Below are 16,985 nucleotides of genomic sequence, written 5' to 3'. Positions count from 1 at the left end.
TGAGAGTATAATCTTGGGTACACTCTTCCAACAAGTCCAGAGATTTAATGTAGGATTGCTGTAGTTGAGAGTTACTGTTACACGGCTGGGTCTCACATTACATTCTTTCTTATTTCAAATACTAAATAAAATATCATATACTTACACCAAAGAGTGTGGTCTGGTGAACATCAGGACATCATTTGTGTGTGTTAATAAATGTACATATGTACATAAAATGTAGTGCCAGAATTTTCTTAGTTTCCTATAATTTTCCTATAGTTTTAAAACCGAGGTGGAAATAAAACTTCAGATGTAATTGATAGGAAGATCCTGTGATTTTCAATGTGACCAAGTTAATTGTGAATGAAATGAAAGATGAATGTCTATAGCATCTGGTACAGATAACTTAATCGTAAGTTTGAATTACCATACATTTCTTTTTTTTTTAATGAGGTCAGGAGGTGGAAGATTAAAGACACAGCTTTTATGTGTCTTTATGGGAATGACATCAGAAAATAGCTTGGGAATGTTTATGGGATTTACTTACTGCAGTTTTGAAGGACTGAAAGGTTAGCTGTTTTTACGTTTCCTTCCAGTTACCTCTCAGTGTGTAGGCTGGACATTTATGGAAAGGCAATTTGGTTTGTTATTTTGTTTAATTGACAGCAATGTCCTGTACTTCTCTTGTGTGAATCTTTCAACCTCGAGGGAGGAAAATTGCTTTAATGAGCAAAACAAAAAAAAAAAAATCACATAGGCTAGATATATGTGCTAAAACTGTTAAATTTCAAAGCACTGAAATATAAATGTTTCTTAAAAGTTTTACTCGTAACTCTTGAAACTTTCTCCTTTCTTGCTTTGGTACTATAGAAGTTCAAATCATTTAACAGAACAGCAGAGATCTTTTGAAACCATTAGATGTTTTTGACAAACTCTAGTCCGTCATTTCCTTTGGAGGTAATGATTCTATTCTGAAGGATAAAAAATATTTTAGAAATTTTGATGACTATGAAGTTGGCCCCTCATATTTCTAAAATATGTGAAGGAAACACAGATTTCAGCAAGTGGAATGAGTATGGTGACTAACTGTAAAATGAGAGTAAGAGAAGGGCTATTGATATTTGCGTGTGCTTATGCTGCTCAATTGTATCAAGTGATTGTCAGTTGAATTATATTTTTTAGGTAACCTTTAGGCATGATTCTTCAACAGTGGAAGTGCAGGATGACCACATAAAGGGTCCCTTAAAGGTAATAAATTTGTTTTATATTTTACTAGTGCTTTGAAAAACATTTTTTTTTTTTCAGTATTCGACATAAATGTGCATATACAATATGGGGTAACAGTGGAAGGTTCAACTTATTACACAGGCCAGATAGGATCACAAAGCATAAAAGGTAGTGCTGCATAGTTAGAGGTAGTGTACTCTGCATGTTAGCTTTTTCCTTTGTAGTTAAAAGGGGTGCAGCATAGGCTGGTGCAAGCCTCTTTGTTCTTTTTGCCTTAAAGCTAAGAAGTATGGCTGGCTCTGATTTTTAGTCACTGTTTCTTTTGAGAACTCGGCTGGAGGATTTGATGGGAAAGCTCTTATACAAGAGAATGACATCACTCAGATTGGTTCTTGTTCCCCACCTGCTGGCAGGAAATAATCAGCTCAGTTAGTTGCCTTATTTTAGAGGAATGGAAAAAGAAGTTTGAGGGATACAAATACATTCAAGTGAAACTGAAAAAGTATGTTGTATTTAACGTGGAATAGGTTAGAAATCTCTCTGTTTGCTAATACAAAAGCGTTGACTTTATTGCCTGTTTTAGAACTCTCTGTTGCTATGTGACTTTTGTATTTTAGGTAGGAACTGTTGTAGAAGTGAAGAATCCAGATGGAACATACCAGGAAGCAGTTATCAACAAATTAACAGATGCAAGTTGGTACACTGTAGGTAAGAGAAATATTTATGTATTTGAATAAAATTCATGACTTAAAAATAAACCTGTGACTTGGACATGTCTTAAACACGGTGAGAGAGATTTTTTTGGAGATGCTTAGGTATTCAGAGTTTGTATGAAAACCCCTCAAAAATAAACTTCTTATTTTGGGTTTTTATAAGAAACCGTACCCCTCACAATGTGAAATCGGGACACCAAATAAAGACGTAGTCAATTGTTCTGTAATCAGTGACTACTTCTTAGAAATTTAATATACTATTGCTAAATATTCTGAAGCTAAGTATGCTGTCATACTTCCTTAAAAAAAAAAGCAAAGAAGTGCTTTTAAAACACAAGTTGTAACACTTATTTTTCCCTGCTTCCAGACTTAGCGCCAATAAAGCTACTGTTGAAACAGACATAGCTTGTTCTTATAAGAAGTCTTTTCATATTTGTTTTTCCTATTTTATAATGTGACATTTCAGACGATAGATGATATATCCACATGTCCTCAAACAAATATAGGGTGGGGTTTTTTGATGTATTTTTAAAGGCTTCATACATGTAGGTTTACTCTTTAGTGCCAAGTCAGTGGTCAGTTGTAGAATGATAACATATATTCTGTCTGTGCACTGGTAGTCTTAAAGGCACTACAGGAAATGTATTGATTCTTGAGAAACTATATAAACCTCTCCTGGGCAGATTAGTGGGACATGGGAAGATGAAGACCAGATCTTGAAAGAACTTTAGCAAGACTTAGTTGTTTTGAGATATTGTGGGTTGTTGGTGATGAAGTGATGTTGAACAGCTAGGGAAAGACTTAACTTTCCCTACTTTTAGGAAAGGAATAGAACTAGTTGCAAAAAATACATGTTTTCTTGTTGGAGAAGTAGAATCTATTAATAAAGGAGAGATCGGGTTAGGATGGGGTGAAACATGAGGTACAAAGACAGGAATTAACATTATAGATAGTGTTTTGGTAATTATTACAGATGTGGATCAGATAAGAGAGCTTTTAAGAAGTAAATGGTATAGCTGGTGTTAGAACTGTGTTGTATGTTTATGTTTCTGAGAAAGTGTGAGGTTAGCGGTTCAGCAAGAAGAATAAGATAGGAATCCATGCAGAATAAATTTTGAAGGTAGATGTCATGGAGTTGCAGTCTATAAATCAAAGTAGATGTCTGTCAAAAATCCTGAGCTTGAGAAATAGGAAGAAGAGGTATGGTTTTCAGTCTCAACTCCTACATTTTGTAGATAAAAGTAGACAAAAGCATGTTGACCTTGCAGAATCAGTAAAAATAGCACAACTGCTGGCTGTGTAATGCACTTTGATAGAGAAGTGACTCTAGCAGTGGATGATTAGAATAATCTTTGTCAGGAGGGTGAGTGGAATGAGACAGAAATTATCTTTATAGACAGTGATGACTTTGCCGATCTGAATGGAATTTCTACTTTAAGGTATAGTTGCCATTTCCCAGACTTCAGAATTAGCACACATCTTAACCAACAGTTACCTAATGTTGTCCCAGCACTTGTTGAGAAGCATCTAAATTATTCATGTTGTTAATGATTTTTTGAATAAAATTACTATGATTTGGTCAAAAACTTTGTGAAGGGATCAGATCGATCTGAAGTAATACCTTTCCAAAAGATACTTAAGACCATATATGCCACTGCAGCAGTATCTGGAGAGTAATAACCATTTGAGGGCCGCTTGAGAACGCTTTTAACAATGAAGTACAGGCAAGGTTGCTTTAAGAGCATCCCTGTCTATCTTGTATTCATAAGGTGTTGTCTGATGAGAAATTGCACATTGGTTTGTTTACATGTCTTTTTTTCGTGCTACTGCTTTCCTACCAAAGGGTGATAAGAATCAAATTAAATTTTTATAAAATCCCAACTTATATAGTCTTTTAAAATGACAATAGCACAGTTTGTATATATGTGTATAAAAGCTGTAAATGTAACACATATGTAAAAATATATATATATTATATAAGAATAAATAAATACACACTCATACACGTGCATATACATACACCAAGTGTCCCTGCCTGTCCTGTAAAAATTCCTCAAAGAGCTCAAGGTATTCCAGTCCTGGTAACTGGATACTGTTTCATCATTCATATGATTTTAATTAAACATTTTTTTAATTAAACTTTTAAAGTTTAATTGATATTTTTAACATTTATCTCTGTGTTTACTATGGGGGGGAGAAATTGTAGGATTGTTTGCTTGACTAAAAATGCAGAATTGTGCATGTTCAAAAGTAGTCTTAAACCCCTTCTGCATGATTTTGTCATTACATTGCCCTTTCTCAGAATTCAAAGTGGCTTTATTTACATAAGTTGCCTCCTTTCTTTTTTCCTCTTTTCCTTGCAGTTTCAGAATACATGATTTTAAATGCATTACACTGTTGTATGCCTGCTCAGTAGTTTGTTTTCAGGATGTTCCATTAGATCAGAATGTCATATGTAATCAGCCATATGTGCCATGCTGGCCACACAAGTCTTACAGGGAGGTGAAGCTTTTCCTTTGGAAGTATTCATGGAACAAGATTAGGAATCCCCCTGGCAGGGAAGAGGCCACAGGCAGATTACCACACAGGACGCATAATGTGGCTACCTACCTAGCTCTGAATAGGTTTACCTCTGCTGTAGTCAGCTTATCTCCTGAAGTGGATAGATTTTTTTTTTATCTCTCATTATGTAAGGAGACTGTTATCTTAATTAACACAAACTGGATTAGGAACCTGCTGCCTTCTACTTCATTTAACGGAGAGGGGGCTTAATTATGTGTTGACCATTTGAGATGCAGTTCCAAATCTATGTGGTTTTGTGTGCGGTTCTTGATGTTGATATTTTTCAACAAATGTTGAAGTGACAATTGTGCATCTCTGACTGATAGTTTATCACTGAACAGTGTTCAGCAGTTACTGTAGTATATAATACAGTCTGGGGAATGGTAGTCACAAGTGGAAGTTTGTTATCAACAGTACTGAATTTAACACAGGGATCAGAAATTCTCAGAACTAGATAAAAGTTTCTTTCATATCAAACAAGTACTAGTCAAGAATTTTGCTGTATCTTGTTGCTTTTTATACATTTGTATTTAAATTAGTAAATGTTGAAGAGTGTAATACCCACTATCTGAAAGCCAGACATGGCTGAAAATTAACCTCTCTGATCTTGCTGGCTGACAACCATTCTTCTAACACTGTTTTTTGATCTGTTGATGGACAGAAACAAAGATTTGAATGAAGGTGAAAGAGGCATGTTACGAAATTGCAAAAACTTTTACTTTTTAATGTAATATTTTAATCTAATCTTGGTGTTGTTTCCATACCCACAAAAGTCTTCAAGGTCACTGCAGTGTGGAGACAAGAATGTAATTATCAGTGTTCAGGAGGGAAGAAGAGATCCATTTTTGTCTCACTGAACAGTGCAAGCAAAGCCTGAGAGTCAAAATTTTTCAGTTTTAATCTGTTAAATACCTGAAGAAGACTTGACAAAAGCTTACTTTTTATATGACCAGTTTATCAGCTCCTGAAGACCCCACCTTAAATGTGTGCAGTGCATTTTAGGATTCAAAAAGATAATATATGTAGCTGAATCAACAGTATTATGAACTTGTTTCCACTTGACCTAGTGATAGCAGAGGTGGCAAAAAGTCTAGAAACTGGGAGCTCCACAGTTCTGTCAGTAGAGCTGGTTTTGATGATTGTCAGCACTTTGACTGTTGTCATCTTCCTTAGGCTGATATCACTGTTGTTTTAGCATAGTTGAATGAAGTCAGTAGAGAAAGACATTGAGCTTTCATATAACATTAAGTTGTAACTTTTTTCTGTAAACATCCATTTATGTTTCTTTGTAGTAAGAATAGCTTCTACTTGAATATTGTATGAGTTCTGGTTACGTAATAAAGTTTTGTAAAAATTGTAAATGTTAGAAGAATAGTTTTCGAATTCTAGTGGGTATTTAATGTTTATCTTCTCAACTGCTGATTACTAAAGATTCCTTTTAACATATACAAGCTGCGGTGATACAGCAGCTAATGTATTTGGTCAGTCTGTGAAATGCTTTACTGGATATGCAGCATTATCTATCCAGGTATAGCTTTGTTTTAAGAGTTAGCTACAGGAATATATATCCCATTCTTTCTGAACATCTAAATGAATCAACAGTATCTTGATTTAAAAAGAAAATCTTTTTCTTTCCTCACTTGTTACCTGGTGACAGTATTTGATGATGGTGATGAGAAGACTCTGAGACGCTCTTCCCTGTGTTTAAAAGGAGAAAGACATTTTGCTGAAAGTGAGGTAATTGAAGAATTTTTGTATTACAACTTTTTATTTAGAAAAATTTAAAAGTGATATTTTTAGTACCTCAGTCTTTAGTATGTTATGTACATTCATGCTGCTAAGAATGGGGGCTGTGTAAAGTACAGTCTACAGGGTCTGGCTTATTCTTTTTTAAAATCAAGAAGTACAATTAGATTTCATCAAACTGTGTAAGTTAAGAAGCAAAATCAGAATTTCATCTTTTTCATTTTTATATTTTTGATAGTTCACAGATTGTAGATCACACAAAAAATTGCAATCACACAACTGCTTTGCTTTGTATAAAAATTATCTGTAAGTATTAATTGGGGGAATCACAATATAATTACAATATAAAAATTCATATAAATTATTATTAAAAATGGATGTACTTCTTTTCACAGTTCTGCTGGATTTTAGATAGATGATCAAGGTTTGTAATAGTTGATAAACCTGAAAGATGAATACTTTTCTTTTAAAAGGCCAATAATTAATTGCTGTTATTTGGTAATTTGACAAGTTATCGGTATTTTGAAGCTGGCTCATGACTTAAAGGTGACTTGCCCGTTAAAATAGGCACACATTTGTAGCAAATTACAAATAGTTGGAATTTCAGAATGAGGGTTACTCCTTCGTATTATGTAAGACAGTCTGGACTGGTGGGCAGACTTATGTAAACATGTTTGCTTATTGGACAGCTACTGAAGACGGGGTTTTTTGCTCTACATAAATATGATGTTATTATTGTAGTCAGCTGAGCTTGTTCTTTGTGTACTGCGTTCTCGTGAAGATTCAGGTACCCTCTAGAATCTGAAGTCAAGATTAAACATATGTAAAGAAGGGGCTCTAATTATATGCCTAAATCTGGATTCAGATATAAACGCCAAAATTTTAAAGACTGTGGTGTTCCTTCAATTAGCTCTGTTATTAATGATCAGCACAACTGAAGATTAGATTTCTTCTATTCCATAAAGACTATTTTAATATGGTTTCAGGGGTATTACCTTATAGTAAGCAGATTTAAAATTTTAGTATATATATATTGCTTTGTGACCTGTTTGGCTGAAGTAGAATAATTTGTATTATTTTGTCAGATTCAAAGAAACCATACATTCAGGTGACCGCTACTTTCTATTTTATCAACTTTTATTGTCTTAGCTTTTGATGTTTTGCCAAAAGTCACTGATACGCAATTCATTGTCACCAACCCTCAGTGAAACACATGTTGTGCATTTCTAATAATTACCTCATGATTGCACAGCTACTCAGCAGGGAAAATTGCATCTCAAATTTCTTTTGTAATTAGGCCAGTGCCCCACAGTTGTCTTGTTCTGATGTTGCTTTAGCTTCATCTCTGCCTTCCCAAGTGTGTGGTGTAGAGTCTTTTAGGATGTCCATCACACTCAGAAGTAGTTGTGCATTTATTTTCAGATTTTAAAAAACCAGTTTTATTGTCCCTATGTTAGTTCTCCGGCACAGAATACATTTGAGATTCTCGTTGGTGTTACACATTCAAAAATCAATACACGATAAAGAAGTTTAAGTCAGAGGATTGTATTTAATTTGGAAGACTTTCTCCCTTCTTTCAAAGAGCGAGAGTAAGTGGCTGTACAAAAAACTCTTGTGTACCAGGAGCCTTCAAATCTGGAATGTTTATCATTTAAACAGTTAACAGCAGGCTTAGAGGCAGAAGATACTGCATATCCATGAGTTCTTCTCTTGAAGCATTCTCCCTGAACAGGGAAAGTTCTTTCTCTCCCTCTCTTTTTGTTTTGATGCTGATAAAGCATCAATTAGCACCCTCTCAATTATCAATATAGCAACCTCTTTAAAATTGTTTTAGAGTCTCCCTCACATATCAAATTATGAATTACTAACAAAAAATACAGTTAACTTGTTGTGGTTGCTGCTGTTATCTTGCAGCTTCATTTCAAAGGGGATCTTTGTTCATTTTTAAGTAGATGATTGGATGTTTAGTCTAAATGATAGGAAGTACAGAAAATTCATCCAGTAGAGATGGAATATCCCAGGTTAGCAGAATACTTGATACTTACTTCTCCGTGTTTTAACGGTCCAAAGGCAGGACTTCTGGGAAGAATTGTTTATGTGTTTTGGACAAAAGTCAGTTATTCAGAGGTGCAGAGAAAGTGTTGAAAAAAACCTAGAACAAAACATATTGCTTTTTTAAATTCAAAGCATGACATGTATGATGTACTTCTGTACTTCTTTTGTAATGAGAAAGTCTATTGAAAATTACTTTTATGAACCATGTGGTTTGGAGAATAACTCATGCCAGGTTTTTTTTTTATGTGTGTGCATATATATTTTTACATTTCAACAGACATTAGATCAGCTTCCACTCACCAATCCTGAACACTTTGGGACTCCTGTTATCGGAAAGAAAACAAACAGAGGAAGGAGATCCAATCATATGTAAGTTAAACATCTTGATACCTGTGCTGTGTGTACTCAGTTCTGAAGCTTTCAGTGTGTGTGGAGTTTTATTACTTGTATCTTTGGGCTTCTCTTATTCAAAGAACAGGAGGCCAGATGAAAAATGTTGTTAAGCACTCAGATTGAAAGTCAGGTGCATATGCACTGTTGTGTATAAGCATTTCAAGTCTTCGTGTAATCAATATTTAAAATAGCACCAGGTATAGGCAAGAGTTTTTTCTTGGTTTTGTTGAGTAAAACAAAAAAAATAGCATAACAAGTGGAAACATGATGTTAAATTGTAGTCAGAAATGTCTCTGTGGTAGACTGTCAGCGTTATGAATGTGTTGGACTCAAACTAAAATCGTTACAATGCAGTCTTTGTCCAGCTGATATGAAGTCTTTGTACAAGGTACCAGAATCCTCCTCTAGACCTCTGGTTTCTCGTTACAGGATCTCTGAGAGCTTTTAGAAATAGGTGAACAGTACTATAGAATCACAGAATGGGTCAGAATGGAAGGAACCCCAGTGGGTCATCTGGTCCAACCAGCCTCCCTGCTTAGGCAGGGTCATCCCAGAGCACACGGCAGAGGATTGTGTCCAGATGGTTCTTGAATACCTCTGGGGAGGGAAACTGCACAACCTCTCTGGGCAATCTGTTCTAGTGCACGGTCACCCACAGATTAAAGTTCTTCTTCATATACAGGTGGAACTTCCTGTGTAACAGTTTCTGCCCATTGCTTCTATTATGGTTTCCAGCAAAGTTTACTGATAGAAAAACCAAGTTCAAGAGTAGTGACTTGATTTCCTGGTTACCAGAATTAGTAGTTGTGATCTTGATAAACCGGTGTTAAGTAATCCAGTGACTGTTCTCTGTTGTTTGTGGGTGGGTTGTGGGGTTTCTTTTTTTTTTTTAATGTGTGTATGGCGGGGGGGGTGGGTTTTTTTTTGTTTGCTTTTGTTTTGGTTAAAGTTTTTGGGTGGTAATGGGTTTTGTGCTTGGGCTAGCCTTTTGCTCTCTTTTTAATAGCTTGAAATAGATGTTACCCTCTAAATGTAGAGGTGCTATGAATTTACTCATAAAATTACTGACTTACTAATTTGTACTGTAGTGAAGGAAAAAGCTGGTATTACCACAGAGAACATGATTGCAACATCCTTGGTGTCTGTGACTGGGTCATTGTTTTCTCTGTTTCCATAACTACACATGACATTATTATGTCAGAAGCAACGCATTTCCCTTTATCTTACAATTAATAGACTTAACTAAGTAAAAAGAGAAATTGCGCAGATACCGGCATAACTGAGCTAGGAAGTAGCCTCTCTTAAATAGTTCTGGCTTTCTCTCTAGTCCTAGACTTCTTTCTCTTCCCACAAGAGATTACTGAACCCCAGAAAGCAGCCTGAAAGAGTTTCATATTGTATTTTAAAAGAAACTATTACTTTAAAAAAAAAAGGTGTTGAGGGAAAAAAATTCCAAGAGAATGCTTTATCAGCACTGGAAATTAAGGTGGGGAAAAGGAAATATAATTTACCTTAAACTGTAACATCAGTTGTCTTCTGTTACACAAATTCTAACTGAGGTTTTTGTAAATACTGAATTTTGTACTCAAAAGCAGTTATGTGAAAAATGGAAGGTAGCTTTTAAAATTATGCTTCCTGTGCTCATTGAACATGCTGTATATTTCCTGAGAATTAACCTTCAAAGTGACGAGTAAAAAAAGATCTAGAGAGAGTGGTGAGAGTGCTGATTTTTTTTTATTTTATTTTTTTGTTAATCAGTTGCAGGTAATTTTAGTTGGTTTTGTACATTTAGACTCCCCATATGGTTAAAACCAGGTGCAACTTTGTACTTGAACAGTCAAAACAGTAATCCAGAACCATCTACTTACATTCCAGCACTACATTCAATGTGACATTAAAACAGTCATTGAAATGCTTCACTGCACTTCTTTAAAGAACTGTTTAAAGATAAATAGACGTCTTTTTCTCTTTGCTATTCATCTTTATAGCTGATGTTTCTTCTTCAGAGATTTGTCCTCTCTCAGAACAGCCTTTTATTCTGTATGGCTGTTTAAGTAAAAACCTAGAGAGATTTAAGAGGGAAAAACAAAACAGTTTAATTTGACGTTGGTCCAAAACTAGAACTGCAACAGTATTTTTGAACAGTGCTTCTGTAGGGCAGAATTGGTCTCACTTGAATGCCCTGACAATGCATTTATCTTCCTCCATGTGAATGCATGGTGGTGTTTTGTTTAGTATTTGCATGTCTTACTAGTAAATATGCATTTCTGAGTTTATAATGTTTGAATTGGTACTATACTGTAATTATAAACATTTCTATTCATTTTTATGCTAAAACACTTAACAAACAATTCAAGTCGCTATTACTCATGCCTCTTTGACAATTAGCTTTGGATCTCCTGTAATTATAATATGCAAGTTTTGAATAGTTGACTTTTAAGTCTCTTTCTGTTGTTTAGTCCTGAAGAAGAATCTTCATCCTCTTCCAGCGATGAAGATGAAGATGACAGAAAACAAAGTGACGAGTTATTAGGAAAAGTTGTGTGCGTGGACTGCTTCAGTGTGGATAAAAAGAAAGCTCTGTGGTTTCCAGCCTTGGTAAGGGTTTCCATCTTTATTATAACTTACTAAAGCTTTCTTTTGTTTTCTAGGAACCAGAGAAAAGTGTGGGTTTTTTTCATTTTGGTGGTTTTTTTTAGAACTTCATATGGTTCTTCAAATTGAACTGTAGTTACAGAAAATATTATATATCTAAATGTATTTGTTTACAAAAAGGGATTGCTAATGTGGCTTTAGTTTTTCCAAACAGCCAGAGCTTGTTGACCTAATTTCAGCTCAGCAGTGCGTTTAATACTATTGAACTAAAATTTCAGGGCTTTTTTCCTAGGCTGTTGCATGCCAATTTTCTGAATAACTGAGTTTTATTGAGGAGAAAATATAAAGTACAAAGAGAGGGGAAGTTTATCGATTACACAGACATTATTTTTCAAGGTTCAATATAAATACATTTGATAATAAAATCAGATATTCTTGGTCACTATGATAGGTAGTGGAGAATTGACAGTAAATTTCCTTTAAAATTACATTGTAGCCTTTCAGTACAAATACTTGCTCTCTTCCTTTATTCTGACTTATTTTTTAACAAATAAAATTCTAATAAAATATCACAGCTACTATAGGGATTACATATAGACTGACTGATATATTTGGAAATTAATGTATTTCTATATGTGGTACCTTCTGGTATCATGGTTTTTAATTTTTATTTTATTATTAATTGTAAATATTTGATTAATTGCTCTCTGGTAACAAAAGCTTAGCATACTTGTCTAATTTCAGGAAGACTTGTGCTCTGCTTTTGAAAAGATGCCATACAGTAACACTTAACTGTTCTTAGTATGTGCAATAGCTCTCAATTGTAGCTCTCTTCTTGTCACCTGCTGTGTCTTGTAATGCAGTCCAGTAGCTTTCCAGCAGGACTTCTTTTGGGGAAGTTGTTGGAAGAAAATGAGTCACTGAAGTCTTTTTTACAGCAAGGGAGAGGGCAGAATGTACAGCAAGGAGATACCATGTTAATGGCAGATAGCTTTAAGAGAGGTTTTCAGTAATAAGCAAGAAAAATTGAGATGTTTCTGTACTGAAAGCTGTCATCAAGATTGATGCAATATCCTGCCTCCCAGCTGCACTCAGAAGTGGTCTGTGAAACTCACTTGAGCAGCTTTATGTCACGTTGTTGGGTTTGCCCTTCTGGTCTTGCACATCACAGATACCAGTTTCCATGGCAGGCCTGAGCTTGCTCTTGAGCGATGCTCAGGGATAGCTTTGGGTCAGACCTTAAAGTGTAACTGAATTGTTGCTTCTGCTCCAAAGTTATATGAATTATTTCTTTGGCTTTCAGATGAAGATTGGAATAGCTCATTCTTCATGGAAAGCTTCCTGGAGTGAATGAGAAGCAGTAGGGGGATAAAGTTTGAGGGTGAAGCTTGTTAACGCTAAAATAGCTTATCCTAGATTAACTCTTACTTTAGTAATCAGGTTTATAGCTCTGCATCATATTGGTTTGGGATTTTTTTGTTTTTGTGGGTTTTTTTGTTATAATCCCCTCCCCAGTAGCTATGCCTCTCAGCTATTTTACCTTGTAAGCAGGTTACCCTACTGTATCAACAAAGTAATCTTATCTTATTACTGATAAATTTTGCATTAACTTTATATTATGGTAAGTGTAATTATGTGAATAATCAAATGAAAATTGAGGTTTAATATGCTGAAGAATGTGTATCAGCATTACTTCGTTATGTGTGCTGATATGCTTTGTGTATAAGCACAGAGGACTTTGTGCAAGTTTATTATGTGAAAAGAAGTTAAGGGATTAGTCTAAACCTTTACAGCAAGTAACAATTAAGATTAGTAGTGGAAACTGAGTGCTTTGGATATCAGCCCTATAAACAGCTCTTACAAATCTAAAACTGTAGAGGTTCTAAATTTGGTAAGAATAACTGTTAGGACTTGATGATTGACATTGTTTTAATCCTTCTTTCATGTTTGGGTTGGGCGTTTTTAGTTTGTTTGTTTGCTTGTTTTTTTGGGTTCTGGGGGGAAATGGTGAGTACAATGATTAATTGCAATTGTAAAAAGGCCTGACAGTTGTTTCTTATGTCAAAGAGTGTGATTTAGCAAGCTTTATAGCATAGCTTAGTTTTAATGTGTACTTAAAGGCTTTTGGAAGTTGTAGTGAGGAAATCTGCCTGCAGCATTTTCAGAAAATTGAGTTTACATAGGATCATCTCTTTCATCCTCCTATGACTCCAGCGGAGTTTCTTTTGCATTCAGGCAAAATTGAGGTGATGTTGCTTGATGTAAAGGCACTAGATGAGGTTGTGGTAAGCTGTTTTCCAACCTCTGAATGGATTTCTAAGATCTTGATGCTTCTAGAAAACCCATAGCTAAAGCCTGAAGGGTCTTTCTCCATCTTTAACGAGCTAGGAGTTTGAGAATCACTTTCTTTTACCTCAGTATTGCAAACTATATCTTAAACTGCATTTCAATTAGAAAGTTGTAGTTTGTAAAGAAATTTCTTTGAAGACTGTAGAATGCATTGGATTTTGAGACTTGGGCTGTTAAGTTTTATTTCTCTTGAGAAGCGTATTTAGCCTATGCTCTAGCCCATGGTCTAGCTTATGCTCTCATATTTAGCCTGTACAAATAAGAACCTGTTTCCAAATCACTTACCTTCTACAATGCTATATGGCTGGTGACCTGTGTAAGAGGGGAAAAAAAGCTTTTGTCTCACAGTATCTTTGTGTATTTGGTGGAAAATTAAGACCGAAAGGCAACAGTTGATGTAAGAAGAGGTATTTACCTGGGCTAAATTATGGCTAAAGTCATTTGCTCCTCCTTGGGGTTTTACAGCAGCCATAATTTTCCTAAGTTTCAGGGAACTACACATGTTTTGAGAGAAGAGAGATATGAGTGATGAAGAGGGTTGCTCTTCTGTTCTATAACTCTGGAAATTCAATAGAGATGTATTTTTAAAATAAATTTCTGAAGCTTTTTAATTAAAAAACTGGCTTAACAAAACTTAAATAGCTTTTAAAATTGCAAAAAAATAATGTCTCAATGCTAGACTTGATTAGTCTGCTTCTTGAATTAAAGAACCTATCATAATACTTGTACTTGTGGCACTCTCCTAGGTAGATGACTTACAAGTCTTCCATTATAAAATTCAATTTCATAAATCCTGTAAACCTTTGTTTTTGAAACTGTTTGTGATTACATGCCTGCCATTTCTGGAAGTTTTCAGAAGTAGTCTCTAACTCAAATGGCAGTATTTGTGGCATTTCTTGTCCTTTTAGGATGAGGACTAGAAAAAGCTGTAGTGGCATGGCAGATACTTACCTTTCGTCAGAATGCTATTCTTATATCTCTGGCAGCAGCTGTCAGTTCCCTCTAGGAAGCGAGCATGAACTCATGCATTCAGTAATTTCAGGAGGTCATCACTCCTGTGTTTTGAGGGATCTCAGTTGGTCCCATCTTAGGGTTGCTAAAGAGAAATGGGCCCAAAAGCTTTTTGAGTAGCACTGGTATATACTATTACTCTCTTGTTTTCTCTCTAAACTTTGCATTTGTAATATTTTTGCAGGTGGTTTGTCCAGATTGTAGTGATGATATTGCAGTGAAAAAAGACAATATTCTCGTTCGCTCATTCAAAGATGGCAAATTGTAAGTAGGAATGTAGAGTTTGATAACTGAACTAAATTTATACCAGTCAAATAAAATGTATTATGAGTTGTGTTGGGTAAAGTATTAATAATGTCAGTAAGCTCAGTAAATTTGCCAAGATTTTTCTAATGTTTAAAAAACTGTTAACAGTAACTAAATTAGTCTTGAACTTTGCCATTATTAATAATGGGGTGATAAATCTCTCTGTCTTAGTTTTAATTTCATTGTCACAATTGTGGCAAACAAAGCAGGATTACGTGACTTCAGGAATGGCTGGAGACTCTTTCCTGCTGTGGTTGGAATAGAGCACCACTTTTCAGGGATGTGGGCCATAAGCTTATCCAGCTACAGAAGGGTGGGTGGGGCTGCGTGCGTGCACGCACGTACACCACGTGCGCGCACAGAAATCCTCTTTCTTGTTTTGAGGTAGTAAGGCATATGTTTATCTCAGACTAGACAGCAACTGCATCTTATCACGTTCCTTGAAAAGAGCAACAATACTACTCGAAGTAGGAAAAATAATGGAGAAATGTGGAAAACCAGACTGTATGGCGTTTGCAACAGAATAAGAAACTTTGTGTTCTTAAGCTCATGACAATAGAATTCTTTTTCTACGTTTTAGTTTTTATTTTCAAAATTGCAGTTTGGCTTGGTTCAGTTTAACAGAATGTTTTGCAGAAAGGAAATTGAAATATTTAAGCTTTGTTTAATTACTTACTAAGTCTAGGCTATCCTTTACCATTTGATAGTTTTTCAGGCATCAGTGCACGTCTCCAAAGAAATACATACAAGATGTGTGTGCACATGAGCACACACCTACCCCCAAGTCCCCAGAGCTGCAGTTCAGATTTGCTTCCTTGGTTATAGCCACAGTAGAAATTAGAAAGTGCTTTGTTCTTTCAATTTGTAAGTCTTTAGTTTCATACTGGCAATTTATACTAATACTTATTTATGCTCTAAGCGAAGTAGGGTTTTAAATTAGCATTAAATTAATGTAAGATTTTTGTTAAGTGTTCTGGGAGACTCCAGAAACTACCTGTTTGTGGAAGTAGCACGCTTTCTTTAGTACGCAGTGAATGCATATAGGTGGTCAAACCAATTTCATGTAGAAATATTTTTTTTAATCCTCTGACTAATACTGTACCAGACTAACACTATAGAATTGTCAAGATATATTCCATATGCTGCTTATGTATATTTTTGTGTTGTAGTCTGAGTGATAGCTCTGTATTATACTCTTAGTTTACCTTTAAAATATTGTAATTTTTTTAACGCTTTCTAAATTATCTAGCACTTCTGTGCCAAGAAAAGATGTCCGGGAGATCAGTGAAACTTCACCAAAGCCTGACGCTTTGTTAAAACAAGGTAAAAATAACTTTCTATGAGAAAACACACGTGTATGTATTTACTCAATTACATAAATTGGTCTAAATTTATGGCAGATTGGTTCATGTCTTAACAATGCTAAAATACAGGATCTTTTCCTATAGAATAGTATATTGAAGAAAAACACTTTTGAAAAGCTAGAGGGACTTTTTTAAAACAAACAAAATCTAACAAAACCCCCAAAACCCAACATGCCTCCCCCCACCTACCACACTTGTTTCAAGCGTAGAGATGTGCTAAACAAAGGATGTAATCGTACAGTACATGTTGGCTTTATAGGTTATTTTAGTATATATCTATTTGCTTTAGATCTTCATAGAATTATTCTCACCATAGTACCCCTCACAGTTGCAAGTAAGTTGCCTTTATGGACTGTCAAGAATCTGTAATTGTGAATGATAATGATTTTCTCAATTAAATTTTCATACATGTCCTGTGCAGAAGATCCTTATTTGTCTATAGACACTAACATGGTAATAATACCAGTAATAGCTCTGAATGACTTGATGTGCAGAGAGCACTAGGCCAGTTTAACTGGGTTAAGACAAGTAAGGATGGACAACAGGGAGTGGTTGTTGAGGTTCTTTGAATTTGGGGGTGGAATTGTTAATTAGCAGTCTTTCCTTCTTCTCCCCTTCCCCACTGACTACTGTTCCCTTATTAAAATATGTGGTCAAACTGATACTTCCTGCAGTGTTAACA

The 16,985-nt window shown here is 35.2% G+C and overlaps 1 protein-coding gene across 2 annotated transcripts in view; it reads left to right on the top strand.

Moving 5' to 3' along the window:
- ARID4B (AT-rich interaction domain 4B) overlaps positions 1–16,985 on the top strand; it is an 88,255-nt gene that overhangs the window by 32,798 nt on the left and 38,472 nt on the right. Inside the window, exons 3-9 of one of the 2 annotated variants that reach the window (XM_018077377.1) lie at positions 1,165–1,230; positions 1,827–1,917; positions 6,142–6,221; positions 8,563–8,654; positions 11,168–11,276; positions 14,818–14,897; positions 16,189–16,262. In XM_018077377.1, coding sequence (XP_017932866.1) covers positions 1,165–1,230; positions 1,827–1,917; positions 6,142–6,221; positions 8,563–8,654; positions 11,168–11,276; positions 14,818–14,897; positions 16,189–16,262 — 592 coding nt within the window. Of the gene's footprint in view, positions 1–1,164; positions 1,231–1,826; positions 1,918–6,141; positions 6,222–8,562; positions 8,655–11,137; positions 11,277–14,817; positions 14,898–16,188; positions 16,263–16,985 lie in introns of both variants that reach the window. The other variant, XM_008920149.2, reaches the window with a different exon arrangement.

The sequence above is a fragment of the Manacus vitellinus genome, unplaced genomic scaffold, assembly GCF_001715985.3.
Source record: "Manacus vitellinus isolate BGI_N305 unplaced genomic scaffold, ASM171598v3 scaffold_37_pilon, whole genome shotgun sequence".
NCBI classification, from domain to species: domain Eukaryota; kingdom Metazoa; phylum Chordata; class Aves; order Passeriformes; family Pipridae; genus Manacus; species Manacus vitellinus.
Note: the sequence above shows the minus strand (reverse complement) of the source record. Positions and strands in the feature narration are given on the sequence as shown.